Here is a 20,393-nt window from a genome sequence, read left to right as displayed (position 1 = left end):
CGCGAGCCAAGGAGAAATGGCAAGCGGAGAGGCTAATGGAGACCTCACCTCTGCTTCTCCATTAGCCTCCCGCCGCTCGGGCTGGTGGCTGCAAACTCAATTAAAACATCTGCACTTTCCCCTTCTCAATTACATCTCCGTACACTTAAAACCAAACAAATTGAATCGCTCCGCTGCCTCGGGCTGCAAAGGCAGTTTCTGCCAACAAATTTATTGTCGCCATAAAACGCGGCTTGATTTATGTTAAAATATTAAAACGCGGCTTTATGATGGAAATAAACACTTTCTCCTGTGGTTCTCTTGGAGGACCTCACAAGCAGCGGAGGATTTTGGGGCTTGGGCTGTAAATCTGGAGTCAAAGTGGCAGCAGGGATGGATTCGGGCTTTTGTGGCACTTCAAGGAGCGATGGCCACGGAAGGGGAAATAAAAACCTCGAGCCTGAGAAGGGGTTAGGCAGGGCTTAAACCTCACCGAGGCACAGCACCTTCCCTTGGGGTGGCACAGGCACAGTGACTGCACCGTCCCCGTTTGGGACCGACACCTTCCCGGCCCCTTCTCCTTTTCTGGTTGCACATTCCCGATTTTAGGGAAAACCATTCCTATCCAAATAGCTGGGGGGGGAACACCTTGGGGCAGCTCCCGTGGGACATGGCGATGCCGGGGCTGGCAGAGGCAGGGGTTGAGCAGGATGGGTGGTGGGGGGTGCAGTGCCAGCAGCCCCGCCGGCAGCGGTTTCCTCGCCCAGGGCGCACACAAACGGCAGCCCAGGGCGGCGCGGGTGCCAGAGGTGGCCGAATTAAAAAGTGATTGATTAGCCCATTTCCCCAGGAAGAAATGCCATCGCTCAGAGCCTGCTAAGCGTTAAATACCCAACTTCTGCTTTGGACAGCCCGGAGCCCCCACCGACCAACTTCGGGGCTGCTCCTCTCCCATCAGCACCCCAAATTACCCCCCAAAAAGCAGCTTTTCCCATCCCAATTAGCATATAAATTAGAAATGCAAATACCACCACCACCACCGTGGGGGGGACCTGGGTGCTGGGGGCACATGGGGGAGCCCCCGGCCCTGGCTGCCCAACCCCGGGTCCGGCTGTGAGTGGCGCCTGGGGCCGTGCTCCCCCTGTAGGCACCCATCCCCGGGCCACCTCCCCCGGCAGCACCTCGGGGTGCCCCATCCCTCGCTGCCCTCAGCCTCCCGCAGCAAAGTTCTTCAATAAAACATGAGGCGAATCCATTTGGCTTCTGCTGAGTCACCGGGGATATAACTAATTAATATAAAACGTGGGTTGGGGATTTTTTTTCCCCCTTTTCCGCTCTGTTTTGTTATTACAGCCCCCAAACCCTGCTCAGGCTTGGCTTTGGACCCCACTGAGCCCAGCTGAAGTTGCAGCGCTCTGTGCTGGCATTTTTTGGGCCAGAAAGCCAGTATTTGGGGGAAAACTCCCCAGGGCACTTGGACCCTAGTGGGGACCAGCCTGGCCAGAGCTGCCCCACGCAAAGTGGTGCCATGGCTGGGGGTGGCGCGGGAAGGCTCCCCCCACCACGTTCATTCATTTATCGCCTTTAGTTTTCCATCGCCACCTTCCTCCCTCCCCAAGCGGCCTTCGGAGGGGCTGCCAAAGCAATTAAGAGACAATTGCAGTGATAAATAAGTAACGGGAATTAAAGTGTCAGCACCGGCGCGCGATGGCAGCCAGGCTGCGGGGGGGGAGGTGGGACACTGGCTGGGTTTCACCCCAGCCAGATGGACGGATGGATGGACGGACAGATGGATGGACAGGCAGGCCTTGCCAATGCTTCTGTCCCTGGGCAAGGAGTGTTCAGACCTTTCCTGACCTCTGCGGGGCTTTGCAGACATCCCTTTGGTGCTCTTGCTCAGCAGCCACCCGACCGGCTGCTTTGGGATGGGGCAAGGAAAGGAGGAGCGAGCCCAGGGGGACCAAGGAGTGGTGGCCCTGTGGGACACCTCGGACCTGCTGTGCTGGTAATGAGGGCTGAAACCAGCAGGCTGGAACTGAATTACAGACATTTCCCCCAAATCTTGCTCTGCAGCAGCTCTCCCAGCCTGCGCCCAGGAGCGGCGGTGCCAGCCAGGCATGGAGACGCGAGCGGGGCTGGGGCTCAGGACCATGAGCATTGCTGTGCCAGGGGGACAAAGCCAAGGGCAGCACGGAGCTCACTGCCAGCGGTGGAAGAAGGGTCCCCAGCCAGTTTAAAATGTCTCTTTAATGACCTAGATGTGGCGCTTTGAGTCCCTTGAATGAGCCAAAACATGACGGAAACACGGCAGCGATGAGTTCGGTGTCCCCAGCCAGCCCTGCCTGCGGGGCGAACCCAGTCCGGCCCCGAGGAGGCTCCCCCAGCGGGCACAGACCCGGGTTGGAGCATCCTGCTGCCGGCAGTGGAGGACCCCGGGATGCTCGAGCACATCCCCAGGAGGAGCACCGTGCTGCAGCCCGGCCGGGAGCCACCGCCTTGCCTGCGGGGAAGCCGAGCAAAGGGCACTTTGCTTTTCTCCCCCTGGAGAGGAGGGGAGCAAGCACGGCCCGCGCAGCCCCCGTGTCCCCCCTCACACCTCCGACTCCAGGCTGGAGACCCGCCGCCAGGACCCGCCGGCGCAGGGGCTCGTCACCCCGCGAGCCGCCAGCCTCTCCGGCCCCACTGCCCGCAGAAAGCCCGGCTCCCCACGCCTCCCCCAGCCTCTGCAGGCTCCGTCCCAGCGCCCCGAGCCCCGGCCACCCCCCAGCACCCCAGGGTGCTCACGGGGTGGCGGGGACCCACGGGAGAGGTGCCCTAAATAGATGGGCAGGTGAGCGTAGGAGTCCATGTAGGCGTAGGGCGCGCACGCGGTGCCACGGGGCTTTTGCCGGCACGCTTCCCGGTATGACGGCAGCCGTGCCACGGGCGAGCGCAGCGCCCGTCCCGTCCCCACCAGCCGCCCGGCGGCCTCGGGGCAGTGGGGGCCACAGCTGTGGGCGGCCTCGGCTTCGGGGAAGAGGTCGGGGATGTCGGTGCGGGTGGCGGGTGGGTGGGCGCCGCAGTGTCGCAGCACCGTGGCTCGGTGCTTCTCACCCCGCTCCCAGGACGCCCTGGCCGTGCTCGCCCGATGGCTTGGATGCTCCCGCTCCGCTCTGCAAGTCCTGGTGGCTTTTGGGAAGGAGCTGTGGGCACAAGCAGGAGGCAGGGAAGGGTTTCCCACCTCCCTCCTCGTCTCCAAGGTGGGGAGCAGCCGGGGCACTGTCCCTGAGCCCTGGTGTCCCCCATGCCCGTAGAGCAGGGGGGTGTTGGGCAGCCGGTCCCCCCGCTTGTGCTCCCTGTAGATGTCCGGCAGCGGGAGCTCCCTGGGCGATGTTGGGGTGGCAATGGGGGCACCAATGTGGTTCCCCATCACCATGTGCTCCCCAAAATCCTCCTCCGGTGCCGTCTTCGCCAGGAGGTGGGGCAAGCTGCCCGCCACACAGCCCCGGCGGGCTTTGTCCCCAGCACAGCCCCCCTGAAACTTCAGGGGGTGAAGGACGCGGGGGACGCGCTCGCTCGCTCCCCTCCGCTTCTCTTCCCCAGGCAGCCGCGAGTCCACGGGGATGGGCAAGGGGAGACCCGGGGGGGCCCCCTTGGGAGCGTGGGCTCTGCCCAGCCTCTCGACGGGGGCCAGGCCGGAGGAGAGACCCCGGTGGGTGCCGGTGCTGTTCTGCACCACGAGCTGGGGTGTCCTGAGCGAGAAGGTGGTCTGGAGGTGCTCGCTGCGGTTGCTCCAGTCCTCGATGGTGCGTGTGGCGTGCTCCAGCGAGCCGCCCACGCTGGCCGTCGACACCATGTCCTTGGCGGCCTGCAGCATCTTCAGCACGTTGGCTTGGGCCGAGCTCGCCGTCACGTCGGGCGTGGGCGCCCGCCCGGGGCTGGGCAGGGTCTGCACCCCACTGAAGCAGCTGTAAATGCCCTGTGGAGAGAGCAGGGACGGCGCACCGTCAGCAGCTCCCAGAGCCGTGCAAGGGCTGCCAACACCCCCAGCACGAGAAATCGTTTTGGGTGGGTTGGGAAGAGCCAGGAGCTGGCCTGAGATGAGTTGATTGAGTGAAGGCAAAGCTGAGATCTCTCTGTGAGCCCCCTGCCCCACCTCAGGGTGGCTCCTGTCCCCCACTGCTCACCCAACACCACCCCAGGCACTGAAAAGCCAGCAGAAACCAAAGCCCTCCAAAGTCCCTTCCCCGATGTCCCCTCCCCGATGTCCCCAGCACCACCAGGGCAGGGGGCACGCACCCTGCTGATGGCCAGGAGGAAGTCGAGCTTGTGGGATTTGGGGACGTTGTGCCGCAGCTTCCAGTAGACGAGGTGCTCCCAGGCGAAGACCAGCAGGCTCAGCCCCATGGCCACCAGCAGCATGTAGAAGACCCCGGCCATGTTGTCGATGTCCAGCTTGCTGCTCATCACCTCGTTCTTCTCGTTCTGGCAGATCCCCGACAGCCACACCGTCTCTAGCTTCTGGGTCTCCCCTAGGACCACACATAGCCACGGGGGGGGTGAAAACCCACCATGGGTACCCAGCACAGCCCCAGGAGGATAAAATCCCCCCAAAGCCCCCAGAGCTGCTCTCGGCTCAGCCCTTGCTGCTGCCCCCAGCCTGAGCATCCCCTGGATCCTCCAGGATTTCTGCCATGTCATTTGTCCCTTGTGCCAGCTCTGCCCTGTCCCCTCCCCACATCCCAGCCCCACCGATTTTGCATATGGCCCTGTTTGGGATTTTCCAGCCTGCAAGAAGAACAGAGACCCCCCGAGGGAATAACCCCACCACCACCCAACTGGACAACAACAGCCAGATTTAAAGCCACCTCAAAGGCGCAACCCAGCTCCCCCAGCCCCTCGGGACCACCCTACAACCCCCAAGGAGCACGGGACCCCCGAGAAGCTGCCCTGGGCACGCACCATCTCCCAGGAACTGCAGCAGGGCCAGGTCGATGGCCCGCTTCCAGCGCGAGTCCTTCTGCAGGGCGATGCCGTAGCCCGTGGTGGCGAACACCTTCCCCGAGCCGATGGTCACCAGCTTGCAGCCCTCGTCCTTGCCCGCCATGTAGTTGAGCACCGCCGCGTCGTAGATGAAGGCATCCAGCTTCCTGCCCGCCGCCGGGAGGGACGGGTGAGGGGGGGGGTCCCATGGGGGGTGCAGACCCCTTTTTGGGGAGCTGTGCCCCTTTCGGGTGGCTGTGACCCAGTGGGAATGGGTGGGACACTTTTTGGGGGATTCAGCCCAAGCTTGGGGAGCCACAACCCAATCTGGGGGGTGAGGAACCCAATCTGGGGGGGATGTGTCCTATTTGGGGGGGGCTGTAGGAATCTCTATGGTCTCTGCATGGGGTTGTACTCTTTTCTGGGGGGGGTATATCCCATTTGGGAAAGCTTTATGGAGCCGTACCCCATCTTGGAGAGCCGTACCCCTTCTGAAGAGCTATAACCAGGCTGGGGAAGCTGTAGCTCACTTGGGGGGGGCTGACCCCATTTCAGAAACCATACCCCACCGGGGAGGCATCACACCGTGCCTCGGGGAGCTATGTGGAGCTGTACTTCACCCGGGGGACCCCCCACCCCAGCCGGGGGGGAGCCGTACCCCGTTTTGAGGCTGGTGAGGGCATCCTCCACGGAGCGCTGGTTGTACTTCACCATGTGGGTGTGCATGTCGGGGTAGTTGCTGCGGATGTTCCTCTCTGTGCTGCCGTTGGGGACCGTGCCGAAGCGGAAGGGGGGGTACTGCTCCTGCGGCTTCTGGAACTGCAGCGTGGAGCCCAGCAGCGCTGTCACACAGGGACCATGTCCCCCCCATGTCCCCACCAGGTCCCCCCATGTCCCCACCATATCCTCCCCATGTCTGCACCACGTCCCCAAAGCCACCCATCCATCCTCCCACCCACACACAATCAGGCTGGCACAAAGATGTGCCCCCCCCCCCCCCCCGCCCTTCCCCAGGGGAAGGTCTCCTCACCCAGATAACCTTAATTTTTGAGGGGGACCTGGGGGAGAACCGTGCACCCCCACCTTCCTGTCGCTCAGCCCCGACACAGTGTCGATGTACTGCTCCTGGATCATGAAGGCGGCCAGGTTGGCCGTGTAGCTGGCAAGGAAGATGACGGCGAAGAAGGCCCAGACAAGCACCATGATCTTGCTGGTGGTGCCCTTGGGGTTCTCGATGGGCACGGAGTTGTTGAAGACCAGGGCCCACAGAAGCCACACCGACTTGCCGATGGTGAAGGAGGGACCGCCCGGCCCTGGTGGGGATGGGGACGGAGGGGACAGGTGTCAGCATGGCTGGGGACGTGTGCCCTCCCCACACCCACCTCCCCCAACTCACTTTTGCCGCTGGTGAGGTTCTGGTTGTAGCCGACAGGGCTGAAGTACTCAAACACGAAGACGGTGACGGCCACCACGGTGAGGCACATCACGAACATCATCACCCACACAGCCGGGCTGTAGGGCTCTGCAAAGGGCAGGAGGGTCCCCATCGGTCCCGAGACATGTCCCCATATCCCCGTGGGGACACCCTGGAGCCCTCCCCAAAAGACCGGGCTCGTTCTCCCAAATATCACTGAGCAAATCCTCGGTGAGCCAAGAGGGACGGGGGATGCTGCGAGGGGGACGTGGCTGTGCTGCGGATACCACTAGGGTCTCATCAGTGGGGGATGCTCGTGGGATGCTGCTCATCTCTGGGGCCATCGCTGGGGGTTTCCCACGGGATTACGGGTTATCTACTCCCTGCAATGGCCCCAGCCTCGACAGGGGATTGGGGAGATGTGTGCTCAGGGCCACCCCTGTCCTCCGGCGTGTCCCCAGCAGGAGCCCGGCCCCACTCTGGCCAGGCTGGGCTCTTGCTGCTGTGTCTCTGGGGAAAGCCTCAAGGAACCCCCCAGTTTCCAGCCTGAATTTCGTGGTGACCTTGGCCGGTCTCCTCGCCTCCCTAGGCTGCAGTTCTGCTCGTTTAAAACTCATGGGAAGTTTTAGCACCGGCAGCTCCCTGCACCGGGGCTTTCCCAGCTTAGGTTGGCTCTGGTGAGGGCAGCAGGGGGCTCAGGTCCCAAAGCAGGGCTCGGTGCCAGCAAACCCCCGGCTCCTCCGACCCCACAACTCCATCGTGCAAGTAACAATGAGGAAAACCCAATCCCTGCCTCCATCTCCATAATAACAGGATTACTTGGGCAAGAGGAGGAGAAAGCCCCAGTGCCGGCGCCGCAGCCTTCCCCTGTGGCTCACAAACAGGATTTTTTTTCTCAGATTATTAAAACCCAGCAATATTTCCAACCCACCCCTGCGGAAGGCTGGGATGAGCCCGCCCGCGCTCACCAAGGAAGGCGGAGGGTGAGACGGTGCCGTTGCTCCGCGCCACCATCACGCTGATGCCGGTCTCCACGAAGGGCACGGAGAAGTCGACGATCTCGGAGCGCTCCTCGTTGATGGTGAGGGAGCCGATGGCCATGTCGGCGCGCCGGTAGTACACCTGGGGAGGGCCGGGAGAGCTCAGGGCGGGCTGAGGAGGAGGAGAGCCGAAGGCACTGCCGTGCCCCGGAGAGCAGTTCCCTGAGTAGGGCCGGGGGGGGTCCGTGCCCCACGCCCCCCTACCTCCCCGATCATGCCGTTCCACACCCCGCGGACGATCTTGCCGTGCTTGCCGTTGGTCACCAGGTAGAGGTCGTAGGAGAACTTCACCGCCTTGGCCAGCTTCTTCAGGATGTCGATGCAGAAGCCCTTGCAGCACAGCTTGGTGTAGGGGTCCGCCAGGCCATCGCCACTGAAACACCACAAGGAAATGTGGGCCTGGGTCCCCCCGGGGTGTGCAGAGCTCCCCTGTGGGGCTGGGGAGCTCGGCTTGGTCCTGGCTGTGGGGAGCGTGGGGGTGTGGCATGGGAGGGGAAGGGGAAGGAGGTAGGGGTAAGGGAAAAAAGGGGAAATCAGAAAAAGGGCAAAGGAGAAAGGGGAAAAGGGGGAAAGGAGAAAAAGGGAAAAGGGGAAAGGGGAAAAAGGGGAAAGGGGAAGAGGAAGGAGAAGGGGAAAAGGGAGAATGGGAAAGGGGAAAGGGGAAAGGAGAAAGAGGAGAGGAGAAAGGGGAGAGGGAATAATGGGAAAGGAAAAGGGGAAAAGGGAGAGGGGGAAGGGGAAAGGGGGAAGGGGAGAGGGGGAAGGAGGGAAAGGAAAACAAAGGGAAAGGGAAAGTGAAAGTAAAAGGGAAAGGGAAAGGGAGAAAGGGAAGGGAAACAGGGAAGTGGAAGAGGAAGGAGGAAGAGGAGGAGGAGGAGGAGGAGGAGGAGGAGAAGGAGGAGAAGGAGAAGGAGAAGGAGAAGGAGAAGGAGAAGGAGAAGGAGAAGGAGAAGGAGAAGGAGAAGGAGAAGGAGAAGGAGAAGGAGAAGGAGAAGGAGAAGGAGAAGGAGAAGGAGAAGGAGAAGGAGAAGGAGAAGGAGAAGGAGAAGGAGAAGGAGAAGGAGAAGGAGAAGGAGAAGGAGAAGGAGAAGGAGAAGGAGAAGGAGAAGGAGAAGGAGAAGGAGAAGGAGAAGGAGAAGGAGAAGGAGAAGGAGGCATTGATGGGCTCCCCAGGCCCCCGGTGGGTAAGCACAGATCCATTCCCAGCATCACTGCAACCAGGCAGGCTGTGGGGCCACCTCCTGCCCTGCCTCCAGCCCTGTCCCAGCTGAAGCCAGCACCTTCCCAGCCAGTGTCCTGGGGGGTGGCCGGGGACAGGGGCACCAGCCCTGCTCACCTGGCAGAGGCGTTGGTCTGCTTGCGGCAGGGCACGGTGTTGCGCACGCAGACACCGGTGCTGGGGTCGGTGTTCTCCACGATGACGAAGGGCCGCTCCTCCAGCGTGGCCACCGTCAGGTGCCGGTTGTCGACCACGGGCTGCAGGAAGGCGCCGTAGCGGGGCCACACCGGGTACTTCATGTGGATGATCCCATGCTCCCATTTCCCCACCTGCCCCGGGTGAGAGGACATCATCATCAGTGTGGGGCTGGGGGCTACGGGGGGCCCCCGCCCTTTCGGGGCTCATCCCCCACCGCAGAGCATCTCAGCCACAGTGAGTCTGGGGGGGTCCTGGCCCGTGCCCAGCCCCCGGGCTCCTACCATCTCCCAGAGTCGGTGCTGGTTGAGCGAGATCACCACCATGGTGGGCCGGACGAGGTAGCCGCCCTCGTTGAAGGAGAAGTCCCGGTGCTCCCAAGTCACGTTGAGGAGGTGCCTGGTGGGGACACGGCACACGGTGAGCCCGAGCCCTGCAGCCTGCACGGCCCCAGCGCCACACGGCCCTGACCCTCCCTGCCTCCAGCTGGGATCCTGGATCAGAAAAATACCATGAGGAGATGTTTTGGGGCCAGGAGAGGCGACCCGGTTTAGCCCCTGAGCAGTGGGGTGCTGGGACAGCCCTGCCTGCGAGGAGGCGATGAGGACGGACTGCTGTGGGGTGAGGAGGGGCAGAAGCACAGATGCTGACGCTGCAGCCCCCAAAGGAGCCCTCAAAGAGCTTTAAACCCCCTCCTGGGACCCCCATGGGCTTCTGAAGCGGCACAGGAGAAGCCAAGAGCTGCTCCAAGACACTCAAGAAGAAACCAAGCGGAGAGGCACCACCACCAGCCTCCAGCACCCTCCCCCTGCCCACCAGCTCCATCGCCCTCCCCGTCCCCTTCTCTCCTCCATCTCCCCACATCCCCAGCACAACGCGGAGCTCCCCGGACCTCACCGGTAGAAGCTGCTGTTGGTCACGGTGGTGGCAGGCGCCCGGCAATCCCGCCCCACGTCCGGGAGGAAGCCGTGGGCTCGGAAGTAGCTGGCCGCCCCCATGGCGATGATGGCCACCCCGTCCCGCACCTTCTGCCTCAGGCTGAGCTTCCAGCTCTCCGTCACCACGCTGATGAGGCCGACGGGGAAGGAGGCGGGCGGCAGCTCCATGTTGCCCACCGCCAGGCTGGGCACGATCCAGACGTAGCCCGGCCCCACGAGGCCGGCCTGCTCGGCCATGGCGAAGAGGAACTCGGCCTCCTCCCGCGAGCAGTAGGCGATGAGCACCTGGGCGTCGAGCTGCCGCAGGAGCCGCTGCGTCCTGGAGCTGCTCCGCTCCTGGCTCATCTCAAAGGTGAGCACGTCCTGCAGCTCCCAGCCGAAGTAGCTGGCGTCTGTGAAGGCGCGGATGACGTCCAGGAAGATGTTGTAGCCCGGGTAGAGGCTGGTGATGACGGCGAAGGAGCCCCAGTCGTATTCCTCCAGCACCTTGAAGATTACTTGAATCTGCTGCTCGATGGAGACGCCCAGCTGCAGGAAGGCCGAGCTGGGTTCCTGCGGGACGAGGAGGGGTCAGGGGGGTGCTTGGCACCGCAGCGCCCTTGCGGACCCCCGTGGATTCACCACCGTAGAGAGCTGCAGGAGCTGTGGGCTGGTGGGGTCTGTCGGGTGGAGACACCCAAAATGGGACCAGGTTGTCCCTGTGGGATCTGCAGAACCATGGCCATCACCCCATTGCGCAGGGCCAAGCCTTCCTGGGTGGTTGGCCAAAACCCATCCAGGGGTGTCCAACAGAGACCGGTCACTTCCCCGTAAGAGTGTCGGGGAGCAGCTCCCACCCCGCTACCTGCTGCCGCCTCCCATCGCCCGCCCCACCTCCCCAGCCATCTGGCCTCTCATTAGCAAATCTTAATTGAGCTGATTCTGTCTTAAATGATGCAGCGAATGGCATTTGCAGAAGGTCGCGAGCAGGCAGCATCCTTTCGCCACGCAGACCGCCTCCACCTCCAGATTTTTTTTTTCCTTTGAAGCTGCAGACATGCCCGGAGGGGGCTGAGGAGCAGGGGCATCACCCCCCAGACCCCCCTTGGGGATAGCTGCAGGACAACACCGCCCATAGCAATGGGGTGGCTCCAGCCAAGGCCACCTCACCTGCTGCCGCCTACCCGCAGCTCGGGGAGCTTGGCACGGGCAGACCTGCAGAGGGGACACCCAGGGTGTTTAGACCCCAGAGCATGAAAGCGTCCCCTAAACAGCTTCGGGGGGGCAGCCAGATGTTTGCCCCTGCCCTGAAGAACACAGCTGGGATCCCTCTGAGCTGCTGATGCCATCCAGGTAGAGCCAGCACCGGGACTCCCCAGGTGCCGGGTATGGGACAAGCAGCCAGGGAGGGGATGAGAAGGGGATGAGCCAAATCCTGCCTGGAAAGCCAAGGAGTCAACCCCCGGGGAACAACCCCGGTGAAAGCCTCACCTTCGGGGTGAGGACCACTGCAGACCCCCCGCTGATGCTGATGACGGGGACCTGGGTCTGGGAGGAGAGGAAGTCAAGGATCTGGGCCACCGCCTCCGTGCCGACGTTGTCCTCGAAGACGATGCCGTGGATCTTGTGGCTGGCCAGGACGTTGCAGATGTGGGTGAGGAGGGTGCTGGGGTTGGTGTCGTTGACGATGACGGTGATGGGGTGGATCTCCACGGGCATGTCCAGGAAGCTCTGGGGGCTCAGGCGGGAGCGGATGTGCAGCGGGTAGGATGTGCCCCCGAACACCACGGCCACATTGACCACCGGCTCCTCGGGGCCGGGCAGCAGGATGTCGCTGAAGGCGGCCGAGCAGCCCAGCACCAGCGACAGTAGCAGAGCGGGTGCCAGCACTCTGCCCATGTCCACCGCCGCGTCCCTGCAGGAACCGACACAGCCCCTCGCATCCAGCCCTCCGCCAGGACCCCCGCTCGCCCAGACCCCCTCTGTGCACCACCCCGGGGGGGGGGTGACCCCCATAAACGAGGGGACCCTCATCCTTCGGAGGCTGGATGCGGTGCAGGGATGAGCACAGGGCTGAATCCCCCAGCTCAGCCCCTTTGGGGGTGCAGAGGTGCTGGTGCCCAGTGCCACATCCCTACCCCCAGCCCCAGCCCCACAAATCCTTCCCAGCCGGCCCCTGCTTCCCACCCCCACCCCATCCCCATCCCACCACCTGTGTCCCCTTCCAGCCCCACTGCCCTCCTTCCCCTGCAGGCCACCACTGTCAGAATTCTTCTTGCCCCCTTGGCAGGGGACAGGAACAGCAGCCGGAGGTGACAGGAGGAGCTGGATGCTCCTTCGTGCCTCCCTCCGCAGCTGACAGTCACCTGAAATATTTAAAGGCTGAAAGCTGACGTCCCCCTCCGCACCCTCCTCTGCAGCGCAGAGCGCAGCTCCCCGGCCAGGCAAAGGGGCTCGGGGTGCAGCGGGGCTGGGGACGGGCAGCGAGAGCCCCTCGGCTCCTGCCCCAAGCCCCCACCAGCTCCATGTTGCCTGGAAGGCCACCTGCCTGCCTGGTGCCTGCAAGCACCAAAATCCGCCATCACCGCCTGCTCTGCCAGCTTCGGCCATGCTGGCACCCAGGTTCAACACCCAGGGTGAGAGCAGCGCTTATAGAGGGGAGAAAAAAAAATAAATCACCTTTAGCTGCCCCGCATCAATGCAGTAACTGATTTTTGGCTCTCCAGGACTGGTGGTGGCCCCTTTGCACCAGCCACAGCTGTGCCGCCAGGGCAGGAGCCCCCCTGCATCCTGCGTGCCCTGCGGGTGCCCTCCTCATCCCCCGGCCCCGGGGCTGTGCGAGGCGGCCGAGCGGGCAGGGGGTGGGCTAGGAGCCGACCGAAAGGTGCCCTTGTGGGAGGATTCAGCCGCACGGAGCCCTGCCTCGGCGCTCTGCAGAGCCTGCCACCCCAGCACATCCAACACGCCAGCCTGTGCCAGGGGGTGACATCCCCAGGGAATGTGCACGGCGCTGCTCCCCTGTGATGGAGCTCACCCTATAATTAAAACCTGCAGGGAACGCCAATTCCCCTCCCGCCCCGAGCCCTGTTGCCCCAGGGCCACCACCAGCCACGGTGGCGCTGGCCATGGCCCGGTGTCACTGCGTGCAGCGAGATGCCAGCTGCCAGCTGGCCCTCGGAGTCGTCACTCGGAATCGTCACTGGCAATTAAAAGCCGCTGTTGCTTAACGCACCCTCGGCACAGCCCGAGGTTGGGGTTGGATTCGGGGTACGGGCTGCCCTGGGGACCCCTCCGCGCCGTGCCGATGCTCAGCCCCTCAGTACACAAACCCCTCGTTGCCAAAAGCACCGCTGACAGTTTGGACAGAAAACACATGAAATAACCCCAACGAGTGCACCCTGATGCCAGGACCTGGCATCGCAGCGTGGGCATGAGCTTTGGGGCAGGGGCACGGCCACCCCTGGCGCCCCTTCCCACGGCACCGGGGGGTCCGCCCTGCCCTCCTCGCCCCCTCCTGCCGCCCCGCACCGCGGCAGCCACGATGCCAAGGCGGTGGCCGCGGCCCCTTGGCCGGGGAGGGCGGCCGGTGACTCATGTTGGCACCGTCCCACGCTACGGCACGGCCGGGCCGGCAGCGGGGTGGACCGCGCCGCCCGCTCCTCGCCGCCATTCCCGGGTATTTTTAGTCCCGAGATAAATAATTCATCGGGAATCCGGCACCGGCTACCCGAGCGGGGAGGAAGGGGAGCAACACGCCACCCAAAACAAACAGAGCCGCCCTCCCAGCGGCTTTGCCCAGCTGATTCTTCCTCAAGGACGTTTAAATATACCCCGAGCCCTCGCGGCGGCTGATCAGGCTCCTTCCACCAGCCCTGGCACTTCTCCCATCCCCAGCTAGCACGGGACGGCCGGGCTGCAAATCCTCCTCCTCTTCCTCACACCTGGGCTCGGGGGGACTCCTCCAGCACCGATTAATCCACGCACAGACTCCAAAAAAAAAACCCTCCTGCAAAGCCGAGTGCTGCCTGCGAAGGGGCTGCTCCCAGCCAGGCTCCAAATGGGGATGGATTTGGGGAAAATGGACCAGAAGCGAGCCCCTGGCCCTCGCCCCCAGAGCACGGTGACGATTGCAGGGACAGGAGGTGGGCACGGGCACAAAACCCTGTTGAGCCGCCGCTCAAACCCCCGGGGGAATAAATCCCCATCCCTGCCAGGGAGCCAGCGTGGAGGGGCTGGGGCTGCGGGGCTGGGGCTCGGCGCAGCAGCGGGGCTGCAGCATCGTGCCCGGCGTGGCCTCAGAGGAGGCCGGCGGGGGCTGGAGGCCGGCTGAGCCCCTTGGGCAGCTGCTGGGGCTCGGGTCGGAGCCAGCCCCGCTCCAAAATGGCCGGGTTTGGGCTGCGAAGCGCAGGGAGGTGCTGGGGCGCAGCCAGCGCGGTGCCCTGCAGCTTCTTCTTCTGGGGGGGGGGGTGTGAAATGGGATCTGGGGGGGAGAACGCAAACTGCAGGAAGGCTGCCGGAGGTAGAGGAGGAGGAGGACCGAGCGTGTCCTGTTTGGTGCCCCAGGGGATTTGCCAAACCCCGCTGGCCCCTCTGGGAAGAGGGGCAGGCGGCCAGCCCTGGTGTCAGCATGAACCTGGGGCAGGACGAGGCACGGGGGCACAGCAATGCCACCTCCCAGCAGCCTCCTCTGGGACAAGAGGACACCAACGGGGCTGCTCAGTGGCTTTTTGGTGCTTTTGGGGGGTTTCTGGCAGCTTACCCCCTTTCCTCTGCGCAGCTTCACCTGAGAAGCCAAGCGCTCGCAGAAAGCTGCTCCAGGCACTACTTGAGCCCTCACCTTCCTCCACCTCCTGAAATGTTATTTTAATGCAACAGGGAAAGTTTGCTGCTGGTTTTAAACCTCCTTTTTGCCCTCCCTCCATCTGTCCCTTCCCTGCTCCGAGCCCCAGCACAGCCAGGGGAGAGCTCATGCAGATATTTTGACCTCATGGAGGGGAGAAATAAAACCCCGAAATGCAAAACACCTCCCGAGAAAGAGAAACCTTATCTCAAAAAAAAACCAAACACCCTCCGAGCCTGAAAACCACAGGGAAGAGACAGCACGGGCAGGGGAGGGGGACGGAAAGGACAGAAGGACGCGGACCCTGGCGGGGATGGATGCCCGGGGCACTGCTGGGGATGGGAAACGGGTTTGGTGCTGCCCAGGTGAGGGGCAGGGACCTCAACAGAGCCCCCCGAAAGAGGAAAAGCAGCAAAACCTCCCCAAAACCTCCCCAAAACCAACTCTTGGCTGGGGACCTGGGGATTGTTGGGGGGAGAAGCGGCGGCAGCCAGCGGCGAGCGCCGTCTCCTTTCAACCTTCATCCTCCAGCACCCAGCATCACCCTCCTCATCCTCCTCCTCCTCCTCCTCCTCCTCCTCACCGGGCACCAGTTGCGGGCAGGGGCCCGGCGGACCCCGCACCCGCACGCACCCAAACGCAGCTTAGGAAAGGTCGAAGATGGATTAACCCAAAATAAACCCCGAGCGTCCTCCTCCCGCTGCGTTACGCAAGGTGCCGGGGGGACGGGGCTGGGGGCACCAAGGTGTGGGGGGGTCCTTTATTTTTCTGGGGGGGGTCTCTCCCACCCCCCTTAAAAATAACCCAAGCTGATTTTTCATCCTCACCCCAGGACGTGAGGACAGAGGGAACGGGTTGGGAAATAACCCAAGCAGCCCCCCCCCCCCCCCCCCCCAGATAAAATCCCACCCAACTCCCCCCTAAAAGTTCCTCCCGGTGGCAGCGGAGCCCGTCGGGGGGCCCGGCCGCCCCCAGCCCGCCCGGTACTTACGGGACCAGCGCTGCTCCGGCTGCCTACATGCCCAGCACCTCCGGGGGGGCTGCACGTCCCGGGGCCGGGGCACGGCTCCCAGCGGCCCCCCCCCGCCCCCCCGCCGCGGGGCAGCCCCCGGGGGCAGGATCGGTCCCCGGTGCGCCCGGCGGGGCCGGTCCGGTGCGGGATGCGCGGGGGAAGGGGAAGGGGAAGGGATGGGGTGGGAGGTAGGGTGGGGGGCCGGGGGGGGTCCAGCGGCCGCCCGTCGGTCCCGGACTCGTCCTTGGAAGAGGAGGAGGAGGAGGAGGAGGAGGAAGCTCTGCAGCTGCGGCAGGGATGGGAGCGGAGGAAGGAGGGAGCGGGAGAGGGGTGGGTGCGCACGGGAGGGGGGGCCCGAGCTCGCCCGATGCCAGCAGGTGTTTTGGGGGGGGAGGACGGAGGGGACGGGCCCCCCCCCCCCCGGCTTCATGCCGGCCGCCCCCCGGGAGCCATGCCCGGGACGCCCGGGGGGAGCCGGCGGTGCTGGGGGCCGGAGGCTGGGATGCGGGCACGGCCGGGGCCGGGGGGGGCGGAGGAGGAGGAGGAGGAGGAGGAGGAGGAGGAGGCTTGGCAGAAGGACGAGACAGATGTCCTCCGGGCCCCTGCCCTCCCGCCTCGCTGCCACCTCGGGGCTGGCCGCAGCCCCCTCCCCGATTTGTGCCTTTGCAGCCAGCGGTGGTCCCAGGCTTGGGGTGCACGGGGGCCAAAGCCCCGCCCCCCGACATCCCCAGGAGGGAAAAACAACACCACGAACTGGCACCGCCCATGCAGAGCCCCCCCCCCAATCCCTCCCCATCCCCAGCCGGGCATTGCCCCCTGCAGCCCACCCCCAGGGGCAGCCGGGTGGGTGTGCAGGGGTTGGGGCTGCACTCGGGTCCCATTCCCCCCCCCTCCACCAGCACCTTCCAGCCCCTTTGCTGACTTAACTGGTGGGGACTGGTTGGCCACCCGCCCCTGGTGCCCCCCAGACGGGCACAGAGCAGCCCCGGGGCCCCCGTCGGTGGCGGGGGGGGCGCAGAGAGCAAAGCCCCCGCAGGCAGCAGCAGCCTCCAGCTGTCACCAGGAGCAGTATTAAGGCATCGGCTGATCCCTGGCACTGCCTGAGAGCAAGCCAGGCCGGGGGGGGGGGGGGAAAGGGGGGCTCCAGAGAGGGGAGGGGGACATGGGTAGGGGCCCCAGTGGGGTCTTGTTGTCCCCAGGCTGGGCGCTGCTGCCTCACGGCCCCAAACCAGCCCGAGCTCTGCAGGGATGCTGGTGGGGAGACCACAGCTCCCCATGGGGCTGGAGCCAAGTTCAGGCTCTGCCAGTGGGGCAGCTGCTCCAAACCCTCAGCGTGCCGCGGCTTGGAGCCACCAAAACACCACAAATCGTCCCCAAAAACACCTGCCCATCTCCTCCAGCACCGGCTGCCCGCAGTGCCTGGGAGCTGCCGCAGGGGAAGGGGAAGGTGCCCGGCGCGGCGCCACGGCCACCCCAGAGAGAGACCTTCAGGGCAGCGGGGTGTCTGCCACCCATGGTAGCACCATGGCCACCTGCAGCACCAGCAGCACCAGCAGCACCAGTAGCACCAGCAGCACCAGCAGCAGCACCAGCAGCAGCACCAGCAGCAGCACCAGCAGCAGCAGCACCAGCACCATTTCCCTGTGCCACCAAACACTCTGCTGTCACCGACTCTGATCCCAGCACCAACCAAGTCCCTCCCCACTGCAGTTCAATGACCAGGGCAGACGTACCCACAGCACTGCCAGAGCATGGAAAACCCATTTCCAGAGAGGTTTTATCCTACAAACCCACACTGCTCGCAGTTAGCCCTGGGCTGGGAACACAGGACGTGCCTGTCCCCAAAGGTGCTGCCCAGGGGCTGCGAATGCCCTGGGGGGGGTGCGAGAGGTGCCCTAACGGAGGGTATGGAAAATGCATTTCCCTCCTGGCCTTTATTTTAACGGATTTACAAGCAGCAGCCTCGCCGTCTCCAGGAGAGCTTGCCCAAATCCCCACGGCACGGGGCTCTTGCAGGCAGCTGGGTGCGGGGCTCGGTGGGGACGTGGTGCAGGGGCTCGGGGCTCAGCCCCTGCCCAGCCCTGCCTGGTGCAGGCAGCGAGGCCTCGGCCCTGCCCAGGGAAAGGAGATTTAGGGGTTAGCAACAGGTCACCGCTGCCTCCAATCCTTTTCCCATGAAAACGAAAGGGTTTCAACATCAAGAAGGAGAAAGCAGCACCTTGGCTGTAATTAACCCTTTCTCCCCCCTTCACCGAGGCCTGGATTAGGGTTTCCTGAGTCCTTCAGGGCTGGCAGGGGAACCCCAACCCGCTCCCTCTCCCTAAATGATCCTTGACCAGCCCCATGGGATGTTTCCCCTCCATGATCTCTCTGCTCCCAGCCCAGACCCCACCTGAAGGACAGACAGACAGACGGGCGGACAGACCTGGCGCACGGCCGGATGCCTCGCAGCAGGGACGAGCGGCTCAGGGTGGTGACACCCGTGCCATCCCCACGCCACGTCTCCTGTCCCCTGGGAGCCCAACGCAGCTGGAGGAAGAGCCAGCTCTGCTCCTGCGGCGGCGAGGCGACACAGCGCCGGCTGACGGCTTGTCTGCAGCCCCAGCTCCCGTGTGTGTCTCCCGCTTTGCTGGCAAAGCCCTTCAGGGTCTTAAAAACGAACAAACGAACAAAAACCACAAGTTTTTTTCCCGTGCAAAAATGCAGATTTTCCCCAGTCCACCCTGCTCCCGGCTCTGTGGCTCGTGGTTTCGTAACGCAGCCCCAGCTTAGGGAGCTGCCTTGCAGCTATCAGAAATGCCCAGTTTCAACAAGTCAGGAACACAAATCCTGTTTGCAGCCAGAACCACTGCCCTGGCAGTTATAAAGGTCAGCCTGGAAAAAAAAGCACCGATTGCACCCCAAGATGAAGCCCACGGCTCTGTGAAGCACAGGTCGAGTCGTGCTCCCGGGTGGACACCTCTGATTTCCCTGGTCCCTCAGCAACACCCTCCTGGGGATGCTGCGCACCCGTGGCTCCCCGTGCCGGTCCCAATTTAACTTCTCATCATCGCTGTGGGCTGGCTGAGCCTTGCAGGTGACACATGTGGCAGAGGCTGGAGATTTAGCCCCAGATCTGCACCGACCTGGTGCTGACTGCTGGTTCTCCCTCCCTCCTTCCCCAGGTTGAGCCAAAAATAATGTGGTGTGAGACCATCCGTGCCTAAATGGGGAAACAACCACATGGTGCCATCCAGCTCTCATTAGACATGGAAACGCAGGTGAAGATCACCTTTGTGGGAGCCCTGCTGCCTGCCACGTCCCATAAAAGCATTTGGGGCTGTTGGTGGATGTGGCAGGGCACACAAGGCACGACCCCGCTCTGCTGAGATTCCTACCTGCATGGTAATTAAGGGAGCTGAAATAAACGGGGAGGGTTTCAGCCCTGCGGGGATAATTCCTCCTCCCACTGGCGGCTGCCAGCAGGGCTGCCCTGGAGGGGGAGCCGAGGCAGTGGGAGCTGGGGCTGGAAGTGGAAATTTCCCAGGAAGGGAGGAAATGGCTTCCTTCTGGGGCGTATCCAGCCATCGCCCTCCAACAACTTTATCCACCGCTTTTCCCTAAATAGCTCCTCGGAGCAGCTGCTGTGACTTTACGTCTCCACGCCTCTGCTCCCCTCCCAGCCTCAGGAAAGCGGCTCGCAGCCCTATTTCCACAACGAACCCCGAGGGGGGGACCCTCCGGCCCCATGCAGATGCTGCCCATTCCCATGGGGACCGCGCAGCGTGGGGCACGGGTGCCTGTCCCTGGCGACTGTGGCATGGGTGTGCTTAGTGGCACAGCGCCTGGGGGAGACGGGCATCTCGTCCCCATTGTGGTTTGGGGCCTCCAAAACACTTTGGGTGGTGGAGAGCACTGGAAAGATCGGGGCTTTAAGGGCAGGAGTGGAAATCGTGAGGCTGTGAGGTTCTGGAGACACGGATGCGCTTGGGGTCCTTTTGGAGAGGGGATGAGGTTGTGCCAGGAGGGAATCGGTTCCCTTGGGGCAGCGGGAAAGGGCATTTGGGAACCCCAGTGATTAGTACCCCAGCCTCATCCCCTTTCCCTTCCCCATCCCTGCCTGGGGACAGATGGACAGGGGGAAGAGGAGCCGCGTGCGACCAGGGGCTGCCTTGGCACCGCCTCTGCTCCCCCTCCAGAGCCAGCGTGCCCGCAAAATTGTGTATTAGCCACACTGCCGAAAACCCTTTTTCAAACAATTTTCTGGTGGCATGAGCTGGTTTTTAAATGGCACCTCACCTCCTCACTGCTGGGCCAGAGACCCGACTCAAGCTGTCTTTTCCCTTACGCCAGGACGCAGGTACCCTGCTGGCTCACGTGCCCTAAGGGCTCATTTTAAAAGGCCATCTTCAGCTCGCAGCCTGTTAGCAGAGCCAGCCCGCACTCCTCTCAGGTGTAACTGCAAAGTGCAGCACCACCAGGAGCCCCTGGCACGTCCTGGACCCATTTTTTTTCCCCATCTCCTCTTCCAAGCTGCCCCAGAGCCCGTGCAAGGCAGGATCCCTTGCCCACAGCCCGCCCCGGGCGGAGCAGAATTAGCCCACACAGCTCTGCGGGCTGGGGAAACTGAGGCAGGGTGGTGAAAAGAAGAGCTGGAGGGTGCAAAGCCCCGACTGCGGAGCACCCCCTCCGTGCAGCCAAAGCACCCCACGGCGCCAGGCTCTGCTCTGTCCCCAGCCCTTGGGGACGAGTGTGGCACAGGGAGCATGGCAGGGTGCCCAGGCTGCTCAGAGCGGGACGCAGACGGCCGGGTCACCCCTGGGGTGCGGGTCCCCC

At 63.6% G+C, this 20,393-nt stretch overlaps 1 protein-coding gene across 2 annotated transcripts; it reads right to left on the bottom strand.

The window, feature by feature from the left end:
- Positions 1 to 62: 62 nt before the first annotated feature.
- GRIN2C (glutamate ionotropic receptor NMDA type subunit 2C) lies at positions 63 to 16,285 on the bottom strand. 2 transcript variants are annotated; one of them, XM_083805134.1, is made up of 13 exons: positions 15,558 to 16,285; positions 11,218 to 11,641; positions 9,707 to 10,299; positions 9,094 to 9,208; positions 8,732 to 8,943; positions 7,600 to 7,768; positions 7,324 to 7,477; positions 6,338 to 6,463; positions 6,025 to 6,254; positions 5,600 to 5,760; positions 4,921 to 5,108; positions 4,258 to 4,490; positions 63 to 3,937 (listed from the first exon to the last, which is right to left on the bottom strand). In XM_083805134.1, the coding sequence occupies exons 2-13, from the start codon at positions 11,623 to 11,625 to the stop codon at positions 2,570 to 2,572; spliced, it is 3,957 nt and encodes a 1,318-aa protein (XP_083661260.1). In that variant the 5' UTR covers positions 11,626 to 11,641; positions 15,558 to 16,285; the 3' UTR covers positions 63 to 2,569. The 2 variants fall into 2 exon arrangements, with proteins under 2 accessions (XP_083661260.1, XP_083661261.1); XM_083805135.1 differs by lacking the exon at positions 15,558 to 16,285 and adding an exon at positions 13,557 to 13,575.
- Positions 16,286 to 20,393: the final 4,108 nt, after the last annotated feature.

This window comes from Anser anser (assembly GCF_964211835.1).
Source record: "Anser anser genome assembly, chromosome: 19".
Lineage (NCBI taxonomy): Eukaryota > Metazoa > Chordata > Aves > Anseriformes > Anatidae > Anser > Anser anser.
The sequence above is the reverse complement of the archived record's forward strand: the minus strand, read 5'-3'. Positions and strand labels throughout refer to the sequence as shown.

Coding starts and splice junctions, on each gene's coding strand:
- GRIN2C (XM_083805134.1), bottom strand. CDS start 11,625: ATGGGCAGAGTGCTGGCACCCGCTCTGCTACTGTCGCTGGTGCTGGGC. Junction 5,761..6,024: donor CGGGGCTGAGCGACAGGAAG/GTGGGGGTGCAC, acceptor TCCACGCTGCAG/TTCCAGAAGCCGCAGGAGCA. Junction 4,491..4,920: donor GCTGCAGTTCCTGGGAGATG/GTGCGTGCCCAG, acceptor GTGTGGTCCTAG/GGGAGACCCAGAAGCTAGAG.